Here is a 14876-nt window from a genome sequence, read left to right as displayed (position 1 = left end):
ATAGTTTCTCTGAGGTAAGCTAAAGTGAAATAAAAACCTACCTCTTGATAGTCTTTAGGGTACTGCCATTAATGAATAAGATGTAGTTTATTATCAAAGCAGATTATATAACAGTATAAACAGTTTTACCAAAAATTGTCTTCAACCAAATAAGCAACCATACAGTAACCAAGTAGTGGCCTGTTACCATATCAGTTTTCAGATACGTGTTAAGACAGGAGCAGTAACAAATAACCAAGGTCAAAACTTGGTCTTAATTGATTTAATTCTGTTCTAGAGACCACTACTACTGGGCAATGTTTTATGCAAGGTAGTAAGTGTGTAAATAAAAGAAGCATTATTTTTCTGGAAATAGTTCATCTTCTGCCTGATGTGTAGCTAGGCTAGGGAATAGCCCTGCCAACTAACCATTTGTTTGAATCAGTCATTACAATTTGGAGTCTCTCCTACCTGTAAACTGGCATCTCTTCAGTGCAGTTAATTTCATTGACACTTGTAATAGTACATTAAGATGTCTCTGCATAGCCATAAAAATGGAATTTACTTTCTCTACTGTAGGTTTCATGTAATACATGGGGTTTTATGATTAACAAATCACCAAACTTTAAACAATGGTAAAGTTGTTAATTCTTGGAAGTAGAGATTAATAGACGCTTGTTTCCCACCACCCCCTGAAGTTGCCTCTCTTTCCTCCTCCCTTTTTTGGTGGGGGAGAACTAAAGGAAGATTTGTCACTTCATTTTTCATTACTAAAAGGGTGAACAGTCCAGACAGATAATCCTGTTCCCATCAAGCATGTTTGAATGACCAAAAAAAGACCTGTTTAAAAATAGCTGTGAGACGGTCATGTTGTCGAATTGTTAAACTAAATTAAGAAATCAAATGGTCAGAGAATTGTTATTGTGAAACACGGCTGCATTACTTTGTATTTGAAATAGTTCTCTAATCCTGCAAATAGAGCTAATTTTATTAGTAAATAGATAATTAACTGCATGGGTTAGAATTTGTAGTGTTAGTTATGTACTAATGCAGAAAGTAAGAAAGGGGGGAAAATGAAAGGAGAATAAATAGAGGCTTCTTAATTTTAAAACTAGTGAAACTTTATTTGGTACATATAACCTCTACAGTCCCTTTTGAAGTCACAGATAGGGTAATATTGATGGACAGGTATCCTGCCCAGAAAGAAGAACCACTCCCAGCTTCCATAGACTCTACTGAGCTTCCCTTGCCCCTCCAAAGGCACAATCCTGTAGTGCAGGCCATCCAGGCAAAACTCAAAACTGACCCTAAAGCGTGATTAGATGATAGTCAACAATCGTAATCGTAATCAAACAGAAGCACAGTGCTGAATGTCACACTAATTTGTAAGGATGAAAATGTAGATGACTTGGCAATTGAGGAAAGGATACCCTGGATGGCTTCACAGTTGAGGCCTAGAGCTAGTTCATCTATCTACTCTGTGTTATTTTAGGCTAAACTTGGTAAATTACTTGCTTTCATTCTGAGATAAAGTCCATTTTTTTTTTCCCCACTCTGCTGACATATATGGGAGTTAGTATATGAGAAGTCCTGCATTGTCTTACATAGCGTACTTCAAAATGATAAAGAAACTGCTGATGCATTTGAGTGTTAGAGATAATAATTGCTCCTCAATTTTATTTGAAACTTACATGAGTACAACAAGAAAAATCTAATTTTAAAGTAACTTTTTTGCACTTCTGAGAGAAAAGTGCTATATAGATTGAGTTGGTTTTTCAGAAAACCTACCTTTTTCACCAGGAAAAAGTAATTTTAGCCATAATAAGTGCTCTTGCTGGGATTAGTAGATACTTCGGTTCATCACAAAGGCAGAATTACAGACTTATGGTAAGAAGTCCTCTAGCAAATATTAGAGAAGGGAGGAGAGCTATTCTAAAGTATCCAGGATCTCTTGTCATTTCACTTCAGTTCAGATGCACTTGAAGAGTCTGATCCATCCTTGATAACTTTTGAGAACTTAGTCACAGGGAAAACTCAAACTAAAATGGAGTTCAAATCTCTATTAACACCTTGACCAGTGTATTACAACCAAAGAGAGTAGAACTTCTTGAAGTACTTGAATGAACTTCAAATTCTTATCAGTGCTGGTCTTAATTTTTTTTTCTGCCTGTTCATTTCTAACTTCTGCCCAGAAGAGCCATACAAGGTGGCTTAATCTTCCCCCACCCTGAAAAATGTATTGTGCAATCATGTAGCATTCTGTCCTGCGATGTTTTTCTGGGTTGGTTGTTCATGTTATCTCCCTGTCCTCATGAACCTCTATGTTACCAAAAGACAGTTTTACAGAGCTAGTAAAGAGACTAACTGAAGACGACTTTTTTTTTTTGTCTCTACGTGATATCATAAATACTATCTATCATAAAACATGCCATTCTGTCTGGGTGTGGATAGCTACTAACTGCTAGCTGGTGTGTGTTCTTCAGTGACTCCAATACTCAAGTGCATCTGTAGTGAACTCTTTCTTCCTTTTTAACAGGAGAATCTGCCCTCAAAAAATACATCCATACTGAAACTATAATAGGAGCACTGGTTGTTTTGGTACAAAGCCCAAGAGTCATGAGGAGTTGCTGAAGTTTAACCTTCCCCATCTACCAGCCACATCTCAGAATTTCATAACCTTGTAGTAGATACCTCTAACGCATCACCAGAGGAGAATACTCGCTTTGAAGCTTTATTAACACTGTGGCAACAATAATAAATAAATAAATATAGTTTGATTGTGAAATACTGTTTGCATTACAGAATAGTCAACATGAGTCACTAGAGCCCTTAGCAGGTTTTAAGTGTAGGCATGGCTTTTTGATCTTGAATTTTGCATCTTAATGTACAGTTTTTTCAAAATAGTTATAATGGTAGTGTCGTATTATTTAATGTGCAAGTGAAGACTGAAGATATATTTTGTATATGCTTCAACTGTACTAAAAAGTAACTGACTTTACGCTGTGGCGCTTAATTGTTTTGGTTATTTTGCTGTTAGCACAAATGGATACTAGCTTTCACTATGAAAAGTCAGCTCTATTATTAGTATACCGTGTATACTGAGAGACTGGTCACGTTTTTTTAGATGAAGACTCTGACATAGATGTAGTCAACTTATCAGAGTTACTTTTTGTGTAACAAATTGGTGACATAACTATAATAATCCTTCAATTTCACGATTGTGCAGAAAGAGAAAAATATAGGAAGAAAATAGAGTAGAGTTGAGATGACTGAAGTTTCAACAGCTTCACTGATCTGTATTTGCACAATGTGTTTATACAAAATTTAAGAGAATACCAAATGAAATTCTGAAGCAAGCTAACGGATGTCACAGGTATGAATTCATTTAATGTCAGGCATTTTAAAACACTTCAGTTATGTTGCTTGACTTCACTGAACCAAACTTTTTTTTTTGTACAAAGAAAATGTAGTATGTTTCATGTAAAGATTAGCAGTAGGATTTGCATCAAAGAATGTAGTGTTGTAATTTGAACAAGATCATTCAATGAGTAGTTTACATAGTTGTGCATGTAACCACCAGTTTAAGTATTTCTTATTAAATGTTGTGGCCCATCTTATTTTTTGAGTTCCAGTTGAAAAAGTAATTAGCTCACCTACATTTCATTTACATTACTCTCATTGACATTTAAGTAAAATAAGCTGATAGTTGTTCCTCTCTTCTGCTTCACAGTGCTGTGAAGTAAAACAGTTGGCTTTTCCCTTAAGCCACATCTGTGTCTTGTGGAGGAATGAAAACAAGTGTGTAGTCAAAGTCAGCATTTTAGATTATATGCATTTTAGTCTAACCCTGTCTTCTGGCTTAAATCTTATCAGTTTAGCTACTTGTATCAAAAACATCTAAATTGTGCTGGTTTTGGCTGGGGTAGAGTTTATTTTCTTCACAGTAGCTAGTATGGGGCTATGTTTTGGATTTGTGCTGGAAACAGTGTTGATAACACAGGGATGTTTTAGTTACTGCTGAGGGGTGCTTACACAGAGTCAAGGCCTTTTCTGCTTCTCACCCCACCCCACCAGCGAGTAGGCTGGGGGTGCACAAGAAGCTGGGAGGGGACACAGCTGGGACAGCTGACCCCAACTGACCAAAGGGCTATTCCAGACCATATGGCATAATTGTCAGCATATAAAGCTGGGGGAAGAAGAAGGAAGGGGGGGATGTTCAGAGTTACGGCTTTTTGTCTTCCCAAGTAACTGTTACACATGATGGAGCCCTGCTTTCCTGGAGATGGCTGAACACCTGCCTGCCGGTGGGAAGGAGTGAAGGAATTCCTTGTTTTACTTTGCTTGTGTGCGTGGCTTTTGCTTTACCTATTAAACTGTCTTTATCTCAACCCACGAGTTTTCTCACTTTTACTCTTCTGATTCTCTCCCCCATCCCACCAGGGGGAAGTGAGCGAGTGGCTGTGTGGGGCTTAGTGGCCGGCTGGGGTTAAACCATGACAATAATCTTGCTTAAGAAAATCCTTCTAGGCTACAGTCTAATTCTTGTAGAGTATAAACATTTTCAACAGATAAATTTTACAGGGTCTGCAAATTGCACAAAAATGTTGGTTAGAAATACTTTGCTTAGTGCTCTTGTAACTGAAGCTCAAAGCCAATTTACCATCTTGTTTTATTCACTTTAGACACTTCAACCTTCGAATGAAGAGAGATACATCTCTTTTTAGTGATGACTTTAAAGTAGAAATATCAAACCAAGTAATTGATTATGATACCTCCCATATTTACACTGGACACATTTATGGTAAGTACAACACTTCAAAATGGATTAAAGTGCAGTCATTTTAAACAGGAGTTTTTTTAGTAGTACATGCAGAAAATGAATATCTGTATGATTAGGTTGTCTTCATTATTAAACTTTAATGCATCTAAACTCCATCTGCTTTTATTCTCATATAAGAGTCACACTTAACAAATGAGTATTTTACCTAATAATTTTCATATCCATAGAACTTGAAGTTCAACTCTGTTTATGAACATACTCTTCATAGAAGTCTGATGCATTTAAAAAAAAGAAAAGGAAAAAGCTGCCTGCATTAAAAAAATCAGGTACTGTTCTTAGTTTAAAGGAACTTAAGGAATATAGATCTACCATCATTAAGGGTAATATACCCGATTTCAGTAAAGACAAAAGATAAAATTGATTAAAAAGGAAGGAGAATTAAGGAATTAAAAGCAGATGAAAAGAAGAGAAGGATTAAGACTTACTCTGACCTTCTTTATACAGTCTGTTTGGTCCTGAGAGGAATCTAACTCCTTCCTGAAGATCTCTTAGTAATGTCCTACAGTCTTGAAGTGACTGTCTTAAACTGCAAAAAGAAGTATACATGCTTAGCACTTTATATGCATCTAGGTAGACCAATTTACCAGTTGACTTAAGTAGGTCAGAGGACTTTTAAGGTGTGTGGGGTCTTTTGTTGCATCTTTTTCTTTTTTCTGAAATAATTTCACAAAATGCTTTTGGTTCTTTCCTTATTGCTGAGGGATGAGATTAAAGGATCTCCATGAACCTACTCACTGGGCTTACTCTACATTTTAGTTTAATCCTCTTTATCTTTCTCATTCAACCCAACTTCGTACTTGTCATGAAGATCATGAACAAAGTTAGAGTTGAGTAAATAAACTGTTTTGCTATTGGTTCTTTATTACCATTTAGATCACGAGTCTTCCTTCCAAGTACTCTGAAATTTCTGAAGGTACACGGCTTATAAGTTCAGGATATTAATGCACATTCTAATAGAATATAGTCTGAAGTAAATCTGGGATCACTTACCAATGTCTTTAATATTAGTGTTCTACGAAACCTATTTCTACTTTTTAGTGTTCTCTCAAGAGTTGTATGGCATATCTTCAAGATACTTTTTCCAAATTTCAGTACTGTGCATGAGCTTTATAAAATTCTTGATAATTGTTAATTAGAAATTAGTGCTGGTTAATGATAAGAATGAGTACAGTTCTTATAATTTGATAGTGTGATTCTGAACCCTCCTCAATGGAGGAGTACATAAACATTCTTTTAGTAATCTTTCATCCTTTTCATGGAAAAGGCTTGTTGGGGATGCTGCATGTTATAGCTGTCAATGATTAAACTTTGACAGTTGTACTTTTCCAGATTGTGAATGTTTCAAATACAAATTCACTCCATCCCACATTTAAACCTAGCTACAGTTTTAAGAGGCTTATGCTTGAAGAGAAAAATGGATGTCTTCAATATAGGGAAATCTTTCTTTGAAAGCTTTCAAAGTTTGGTATACACTCTGATTTTTTTTTTTTAATAATTGTATGAACAGATGTATAAGGACAGGACTTGGATATAGGATTACATGCTGTATATGTGACAGCTTTAAAATGCGGAGTTGAATTCTTCATTACATGCTTTTTAAACATGTCATTTATGTACCTGATTAGGAAGCTATTGAACTTAGTAACTATGATTTTGGGATAACTGTATGTGTTACTGTTGAATAATCTCAGTCTTAAAAATTCAGACAGAAACTTTCTGCAAGAATGTCTTACTGCTGTTATCCAGAATCTTATTACTGTATAATTCATATAGGTTTTTAGCAGTTGGGAACTGGTGCATGATCAGGATAATTATGCAAGTATCATGCTTTAGCATTGTCTGCTTAACACCTTGGGTAGTGTGTATGCTTGAAGTTTGCACAGGACTGAAAGCTTTTAGAAAGGAATAAAAAACCCTAATGCACTTTTTCCCTTAACAGGTGAGCAGGGAAGTCTTAGCCATGGGTCTGTTATTGATGGAAAATTTGAAGGATTCATCCAAACTCACAGTGGGACCTTTTATATTGAGCCAGCAGAGAGATATATTAAGGACAAAACTCTACCGTTCCACTCTGTAATTTATCATGAAGATGATATCAGTGAGTACTTCCATTTTGTGCTACAGATAAATTTTGTTTTTTATTAAATGTCAAAAACTGTAAGTCATTTGTAAGCATCAAATGAGACTTTGGCTTGCATATGATACTGTGAATCATGCTGTCCTGAAGTGATTCATATAGAGTTATGGTGTGAAAGAGATTTATGGCAAACCAAAGTGAGTCTTCCTATTTCTGCCGTTTTAAGAAATCCTTAGCAGTCAAGCTTAAGTGTATCTATTGAGTAGAAAATACACTGCTTATACATGTTTACTTTGAAAAATGCATTCTTAAAATGCTCTATACTGATTGTTCTTCTCTGTGATCTGCAAAATAAAGGATAATTAAAGTTCAAGTCACGAAGCGTTTACCTACATCTAGTGAAGGTGGTACTTGTGGGAAATAAAAGCTTCCCCTGCATGTATAGGTCACAGATGCCTTCAGAGAGCTCTTTAGAAGATGTAGTGGCACCCAATATGTCTCAGTTTACACAGCACCTGATGGAAATGTACAGAGAATACTACTTGAATTTGAAGAGTATAGCCCCAGAAGTCTAGCTTTAGTTGTAAGTGCCCAGAAGGATGAGAAGGTACCATGGAAGACTTTTACAACTTCAGAACTGATGCATCAGAGTTCTCCTGCACTCTACCTGCCTTTTTATGTATGATCGGTCCTCAGCTGTAATAAAAATCAGTTTTATTTGATGTTTAAATAACTTTATGCTGAACCCCAAAAATACTGCAATAAAGTTATGATTCCAAGTTTCAATCCTTCCAAGTAGATGTTGGGAGAGAGTCACTTTAGGTTTTGGTTATTGAAGCTAAGAAGTTGTGTGTTGCAAGCTAACTTTATGTAGGACTTCAGTCTTGCTTAAAAATCAATTTAAATTATAACTTTATTTAAAAACTTGTCCCATCGGGCCATTGTGCAAATCCTAGAAGACTGGAGTTTGAAGTCTCATTTGAAATTGGATGGAGAGTCTTGGGTTAGGTCACTAGAAATGACTTGAACCACTGTCATGATGATACATGTATAAATCATTTTTAAAGTACATCATAATGAGACTGTATTGTGAAAAGAAATGTCAAAAATAGGAGCATAGATGAGGAAAAATCTCTGGTTGTGATTTGGTTTTATATATTATAATTTTCTCTGTGCTGTAAGACAGTGAAAAACACAGGGTTATTGCATAATACTCTCTCTGGTTACTTCTCTTGCATGAATGCAGTGAAGAGAAATGATCTTTCTCTGCTAAAAACTCAGCAAATTTTGTTTTTTTTTGAATTGAGTAAAGCTTCTGGAATACAGCTGTATCTTACATTCAGTGGCAGTATGTGTGCTGTCTTTGAGTATGTGAAAATCGCTGTGAGCTAGCAGATATGTTTGATCTTCCTGTTACCCCATTCTGTAAGTATGATTAGTAACCCAAAATCAAATAGAAGTTGCATAATTTTAAAGAGCTTCTGAATGAATGCAGTTACTGAATTTTATGTACATTGTGAGCTACACTTGTTTTCTGACTGACTAAATGTATATCTTCCTGGTACAAGAACCATATTTGAGAATAAAGTAACTTTATAGGATAGCGTTCCATATAATGCTTTTGATTCTCAAAGAGAAGTTGCAGCATGTGTTTAATTTTGAGCTCTACAGAGCATTGCAGGTGAAAGTCGGAGAAAGCAGTTCGCCTTGCTAGCTGCTGTTGGAGTATTACAGCAGCAAACCCTGTAACAGAAGAGTAGTGGGGAAAAGTGATAAAAAAAATAACAGAAGCCTGGTGTGAAACCATAAGATATGTCTTTTATAACAACATTTCTGTTAATAATTTGTACATACTTCTAAATTCTTCGGTATGTTCTATAGGTCTCACTGAACAGTTCAATTTGCTGCTTGATAGTGGGAATACTGGACTACCACTTACATAGCACTCTGTGTAAATAAGTCAATTTATTAACCCTGTTGTAGAAAAGAGGGGGAGGAGGGAAGTAAAGGGACATAAGGCAGTGAAATGATTCGCCCAGTTTCCAAGGGGCGAGACAAGCAAGAAGATTGTCTCATGTCCCAGTTCCTTGTGCTGTAAATAGTGGGTGACTAAAAATACTCTCTTCACTGTTATCAACTAATGACAGAAATAGAACTGTACCTTTAAGAAGCAGATAATTTGATTTTGTGAAAGTTACTATTGCTATTTTGTAGAAGTGGTCTCTGTTGGAGGAGTAAATGGACCACTTGACAGCTGGAAAAAGCTAATTATTAAATTGGTTCATACTGATGTCTTAGTAAAGTGAATGGGAGCAGGATATGGTTTTTTTTTTAATTATTCAGATGATGGTATGTTGGCTTACACTGTGTTTTCTCTTGAATCTAGTGCATCAAAACCATCAGTTAGAATCAAAATCAGATTATCTGAGGGGATTGTCTAAATCTATTCCAGAGAGCCATATTAAAGCAACAGTACAATATGGCTTCCAAATCACCAAGTGAGTGAACATTGCTGCTTGCTCAGCATGGTTGAAAATAGCCCATACTGGAGCTAAGTCTAAGGCAGCACTGTTTGAAAATGTGCCACTCCTGTTGGTTGCTGTCAGTGCAGAGTCTGATGTGCATGCATTCTGATTGTATAGTTTAACTTTCTTCATTAGTATCCTAGATGCCTCTAGGATTTCTGTGGTCTGAAATATCTGAATTATACAACTGCTTCTGTCACTTTCTGAATAGTGCTTTTGAGGCTAAAATTTTTTTTGCCTTTCATGAGAGCTATTTTTGCATTGAACTGCAGCTCCAAAAAAACCCCAACAACTAAAAAAAGCTAAGCTTTACAGTAGCTTTAAAAATAAAAACAAGCATGCAAATCTGTTGTTATTGCTCTAATCTAAAGCTAACTCTTGTGAAAGTCAAACCACTAGTATCTTAGACAGGACAAAAGCAACAAAAATGGTCACATTTCTAACTCAGGATAGACTGGGGGAAGAAGTCATCTTTGTTTTAATTTGGGATATTTTTTGGTCACTCATGTTTCAGCCTTTTGAAACAATATGCTTTTTAGTGCTTTTCAGAAATCACAATGCAACATATGATTAGCATCTCAATGAGTTCTTATTCAGTAGTTAAACAAAAGGGGTTTTTGTAAATGGGGATTATATTGTTAACTTTATAAGGCAGCTTTTGTTACAGTGGATGTGGTGACCAGTGGAAGGCAGCCTTCTATTCATGACTCCAAACACAAGTTGAATGATTTTAGTTTCTAAACCACTCTTGATCAAACTGTTTTATAATTTAGCACTAGAAAGATGCAAATTGGTATTGTCATTAAAATACTTTAGAAACTTTTCTTTAAGGGTTAGGATTTCATTGGAACTATATTTACTTTATTTAAATCATATATGCTTCAAATGTATCCCTGAGTTCATACTGTAAAATACAAAATCGGTATTTCCTCAGATCAACAGTAGACAGGAAAACCCTGTTCAGACCTTCAGGAAAATGAACATGGTCATTTAATTGTCTTTATGGTCTTGGAAGAACTATACAACTGAGAACAGAAAGTGAAGTATTTTGTAATTTTGCAAAGCCCTATCTGCTGAATAAACTGACCATTACAAACTATGTATTATTAGTGAGAACTTGGTTTATTTTTTTCATATTGTGGTTGTCGATTTAATAATGAAGGTCTACTTGGCAGTTGTCATGGGAGCACAGTGTGACAGACTGCTTAGAATGAAATCTGTAATAACTTTTTTTTGTATCTGCTTAAATTTGAATTTTGTTCTGACACTATTGTGTTTGCTGGTATTGAGCAAATCTCTGTGGCTGTTGAACTGAATTTTCATCATTTTTAATGGAAGCTTGATGCCATATCCTTGCCCCAGATGCCTAAATCCAGTATCCATTAAGTAGTTAAGCTAAATGCTTCACAGATCATACTATTTACTGACAAGTAGAAGAAAAAAAATCCTGTGATCAGGAATCTCTTTGTGGTAGGTAGTACCTTTTTTAAAAGGAAGAAAATTATTATTTTGAGCATCTGTAGTTGTATATATCATTCATAATGATCTGCCGTCTAGTTAGAATAAGTTATTGTTGTCAGAAAGTATGAAATGACAAGATTTTTTTGTCGTTTTTTTAGGCTTATTATTACATTACTACTGTTTACTATTTTTTAACATTCTGTCAAGATGTACAAAAATTGAAAGTGGAAAATGGGAAACTGGACAATATGGCAAAAGAAAATGGCAAAAGAAAATTCAAGTATTTGTTTTGCCTGAGGATCTTCTCTAGTTAGAGAATTGATCCTGCAATTAAGCTCTTCTTTTATAGATCTGATGGAAAGTAGGCTTCTAGTTTTTCCTCAGCTCTGCATTCACTGTAAGCAGTCATTTCGTGGTAAAGGCATGTGTTTTGATCAATTCACAGCGTTGTGGTAGGGATAGACGAAGAAGCTGTTGATCCCATAGAGCTGGCAGAAGGCTGTGCCTCTCAAAGCATTTAAAAGCATCACAAGAGCATGGACCAGACTTCTGTGGGTCAAAACTGTCCAAGTCATCTGACACCATGTACTTCCTGCGTAGCTCTAGAAATGGGACTGCTGCAGGAGATGGTGGAAACAGGAAGTCTCAAAAGAGGAAGAGGGAACAGTGCCTTCATGGTTTGGGGGTAATGCAGCATTTATCAAAAGAAGGCTTTGTATGCAACTTTCTCTGTAAGCTAGATGTGGTTCCAAAGTAAACTATCCTCTGTTACCTGCCTCCTGTGTTTAGCAGGGTGGATTCAAATCTGTCCGTGGGAGACTTGTCTTTTCCAGCACGTGCAAAACCTTGGCAATTGCTGTTGCAGACTGTTTCATGTTCAATTCTTTATAATTTTAACTGTCGTGCTTTTAAAGGGTTTCTTACTAGAGTATTACTTTTGAAGTGAGAAATATTTGTTTGAATTGCAGACATTCAGTATTAAAAATGTATTAAGAGATTTCCTAACCTCTTTTGGAAACAAGATATAGAGGAAAGACTGCTTATTTTGTGTAAAGCACTGAGAGCATTTATTTCTAGTACTAGTCTGTCAATTGTCACAATGCCACAGAGTATGAAAAGAAGTGTGGTGATAGCAGAAAATGGCATTTTGTGCTCGTGCAAAATATGCTGTGCAGTCATGTTTCCAGTTAATTTCTGTGGATTCCTGCAGTTACCACCTGCAGGAGCTGCTTTAAAATCACGATGGTTTTATGTAGACGAAGTGTGCTGATGGTGAGACAGTATTGTCCATTACTCTGCCCTTGTGTAGCTTCTGTTGCAGAGATAAGTGGTTGGCAGTGTGAAATCAGGTAGTGGGTAATGAGAATTTTAGTTAGATTAAATATAGTAGAAATTTTTTTTTTAATACTATGGTGGGAGGAAAAAAAGGTGGTGGTGAAGGGAAGGATCATATCTATAATACTTTGCTCTTAACTCCAATCTAGTAAACAGGATTTGAAAAAGTATGGATGACCTCAACAGTGAATGAGTGGTGCTTTTTGTTTAATATTGGTTATAGCAAAGCCAGTGCTCCACTATGTTGCTAATCAAATTGAGTGAGGTGGCTTACCATAAGAGCATTTTTTGTCTTTTTCTCTCTTCATTTTTCTGGCACTGTGCTAGGGCTAACCATACTGGGAGGAATGTGATGAGACAGCTGTTCAAAAATGGTATTTGTGTGGTGTTAAATTGAAATGTGGGAAACTAATATGCAGAAAATAATTAAATAACCTTGCAGGGCTCTAATAACAGTACTTCATTAACATTTCTGTAAAATAGTGACAGGAAAATACCAGTTCTTCAGAAGTCTAGGATTTTTTCAAAAACCTAAGTACTGCACATTCATTGTAGTTACCTGTCAAAAGGTTTTTTCTTTTTAATTTAAAGAAACAACCTTATTAGAATCCAAACAAATTAACTCCCACACAATATCGATAATCTCATAATCTTGTTGGCAAACACTAGTCAAAACAGAGTAGGCATAAAGTTGACCAAAGAAAAAGTGATTTTGTTGTATGTTGGAGCAGCATCTCCAAAATTCAGACTGGAAATAAGTTTTTTAAATACAATACTGTACTTGGATACTTTTACAGTAGATAAAGTTAATTTGCTAGTGAGATGATAATTTTTTTACACCCAACTATAATCTTTCAGTTACGCTTAGGCTGAAACTTTTTTTGCCAAGAAGCGTGTTTATTAAATCTGGTTCTTTCCCACTAAGCAAAGTTTACAATTGCACTAAAATACTTTGTACCTGGAAAAGGACCCAGTTTGAAAAACATGAAGTTAACTATGTTTAAATTAGCCACATTTGTCATTAACTAGTTTTAAAAAAACAGTGTTAAACATGACCTCTTTAAATACTTGTAAATATGTGTGTGTTTGAGAGGAATGAAGGTAGGAAGACTGCTTTTATTTCTTGATCAGTCCTTTTAAGCTTATTGGTGGATCCGCTGAATCCGGTCTTTGGGTATTTTGGAGCATAAATTTGTATTAAATGGTTTGGTTTTTTCAGAACTCAACTTTAGCTGTATACCAAGGATATTTTTTTTATTCCTGTTTGCTATTTAATTTTTCCCCCAGCTTTTAATGATTGAAATACAAAGTTGAGAGCCTAATGATATAGCAAGAAAATCTGAAGCAAGCAAAGTATATTGAAATAGTTTAGCAGTATCATACAGTATGACTGCAGGAAACAGGTATGAGAATCAAAGATAATTAAAGGCAACTGTCAGATGAAACTGTACCAGAGTGCATACTCCAAGACTGCATCTACTGTACTCCAACTGCTAACAGGCTTTGACTCCACAGAACCAGACTAGAGCTAGTCCAGGGTAAAATCCCCTGAAATGAATATAATGTGGACATCAGGTCCTCAGTGCCAGGTCTTAGACTTTATAAATCTACTCCTATGTGCCTGTTCCATTTACTCTGATTCTGGATCTTCACACTTTCTTAAAAAACAAACAAAGAAAAAACCCCACCAAACCAACAAAAATAAAAACCCAACCCACCAACAAACCTTGGTAAAGTTTACACATTTCTGGCAAAACCTGCACCCTGTTGAGATGATGGTAAAACCATGGTTTGCCCTACAGAAACTGGTTCCTTAAAACTGGTTCCTTAAGTATTTACATATGTGGCTCCCATAATCTGTACTCCATTATCTCTTACTGGGGCACCAATTTATAATGGGATCCAATCTGCAGAGAAACTGAAGGGACAAGACCTCTTCCCTTCAGCACTTCTCATCTCCAGAGGAAGCTTCTGCAAGTACAGGTTGCTTACAAATCCCCAATAGGTATTAACAGTCAAGACCTAACCATATATGTCTGAAGCACATTCACATGTGCAATGAGATCTGCATTGACAAGTATTAAAAGAATTACTCTTGGTAAGCAGCCAATTGTATGATATTTTCACTGAGCTAGTTTGGATCTCGAGCATGTTTAACCGACGTGTACCCAGATGGTACTACAGTTTTGTTTTTAAAATTTAAACAGTGAGCTATAGTAAGGAGGTGATGAAAATGTTTCTTTTCAGTCTTGTTTTACTTTGCCTGTAAGTTTTAAATATATCTGTAAATTTTGTAATCTGTAATTCTGTAAGTTTTAAATCTATACACGCGCATATATATGTATACACACAGATATCTCATCCTTAATTGTATTGTTTACTTTCCAGAATGGAAATCGTGCATTTCACCTTGTCAATAAAATTGCTAGCAAACTCGTAGTTCTAGAATTGTAGAGTTGAGTTTGAAACCAAGGATCATTAGAGTTTAGTTTTTATGGATTGGTAGTTAAGTTGCATAATATAAAAATTTTCAAAAAATTCAGGGAAGATGAATAAAGTAACAGAATCCTCTAAGAATGTTAGCAAGGTTTCTTGGTTTTAGTTTACCGAGTAGAATTAAAAAAACCTTTCTCTTATCCAAGCACTCTTTAGTATACTT

The 14876-nt window shown here is 35.6% G+C and overlaps 1 protein-coding gene across 1 annotated transcript in view; it reads left to right on the top strand.

The window, feature by feature from the left end:
* The window catches only part of ADAM10 (ADAM metallopeptidase domain 10), a 51865-nt gene that overhangs the window by 21984 nt on the left and 15005 nt on the right, over positions 1 to 14876 (top strand). Inside the window, exons 3-4 of the mRNA XM_072870176.1 lie at positions 4662 to 4780; positions 6759 to 6917. Coding sequence (XP_072726277.1) covers positions 4662 to 4780; positions 6759 to 6917 — 278 coding nt within the window. The remainder of the gene's footprint in view (positions 1 to 4661; positions 4781 to 6758; positions 6918 to 14876) is intronic.

The sequence above is a fragment of the Ciconia boyciana genome, chromosome 8 (genome assembly GCF_034638445.1).
Source record: "Ciconia boyciana chromosome 8, ASM3463844v1, whole genome shotgun sequence".
In the NCBI taxonomy this organism is placed as follows: domain Eukaryota; kingdom Metazoa; phylum Chordata; class Aves; order Ciconiiformes; family Ciconiidae; genus Ciconia; species Ciconia boyciana.
Note: the sequence above shows the minus strand (reverse complement) of the source record. Positions and strands in the feature narration are given on the sequence as shown.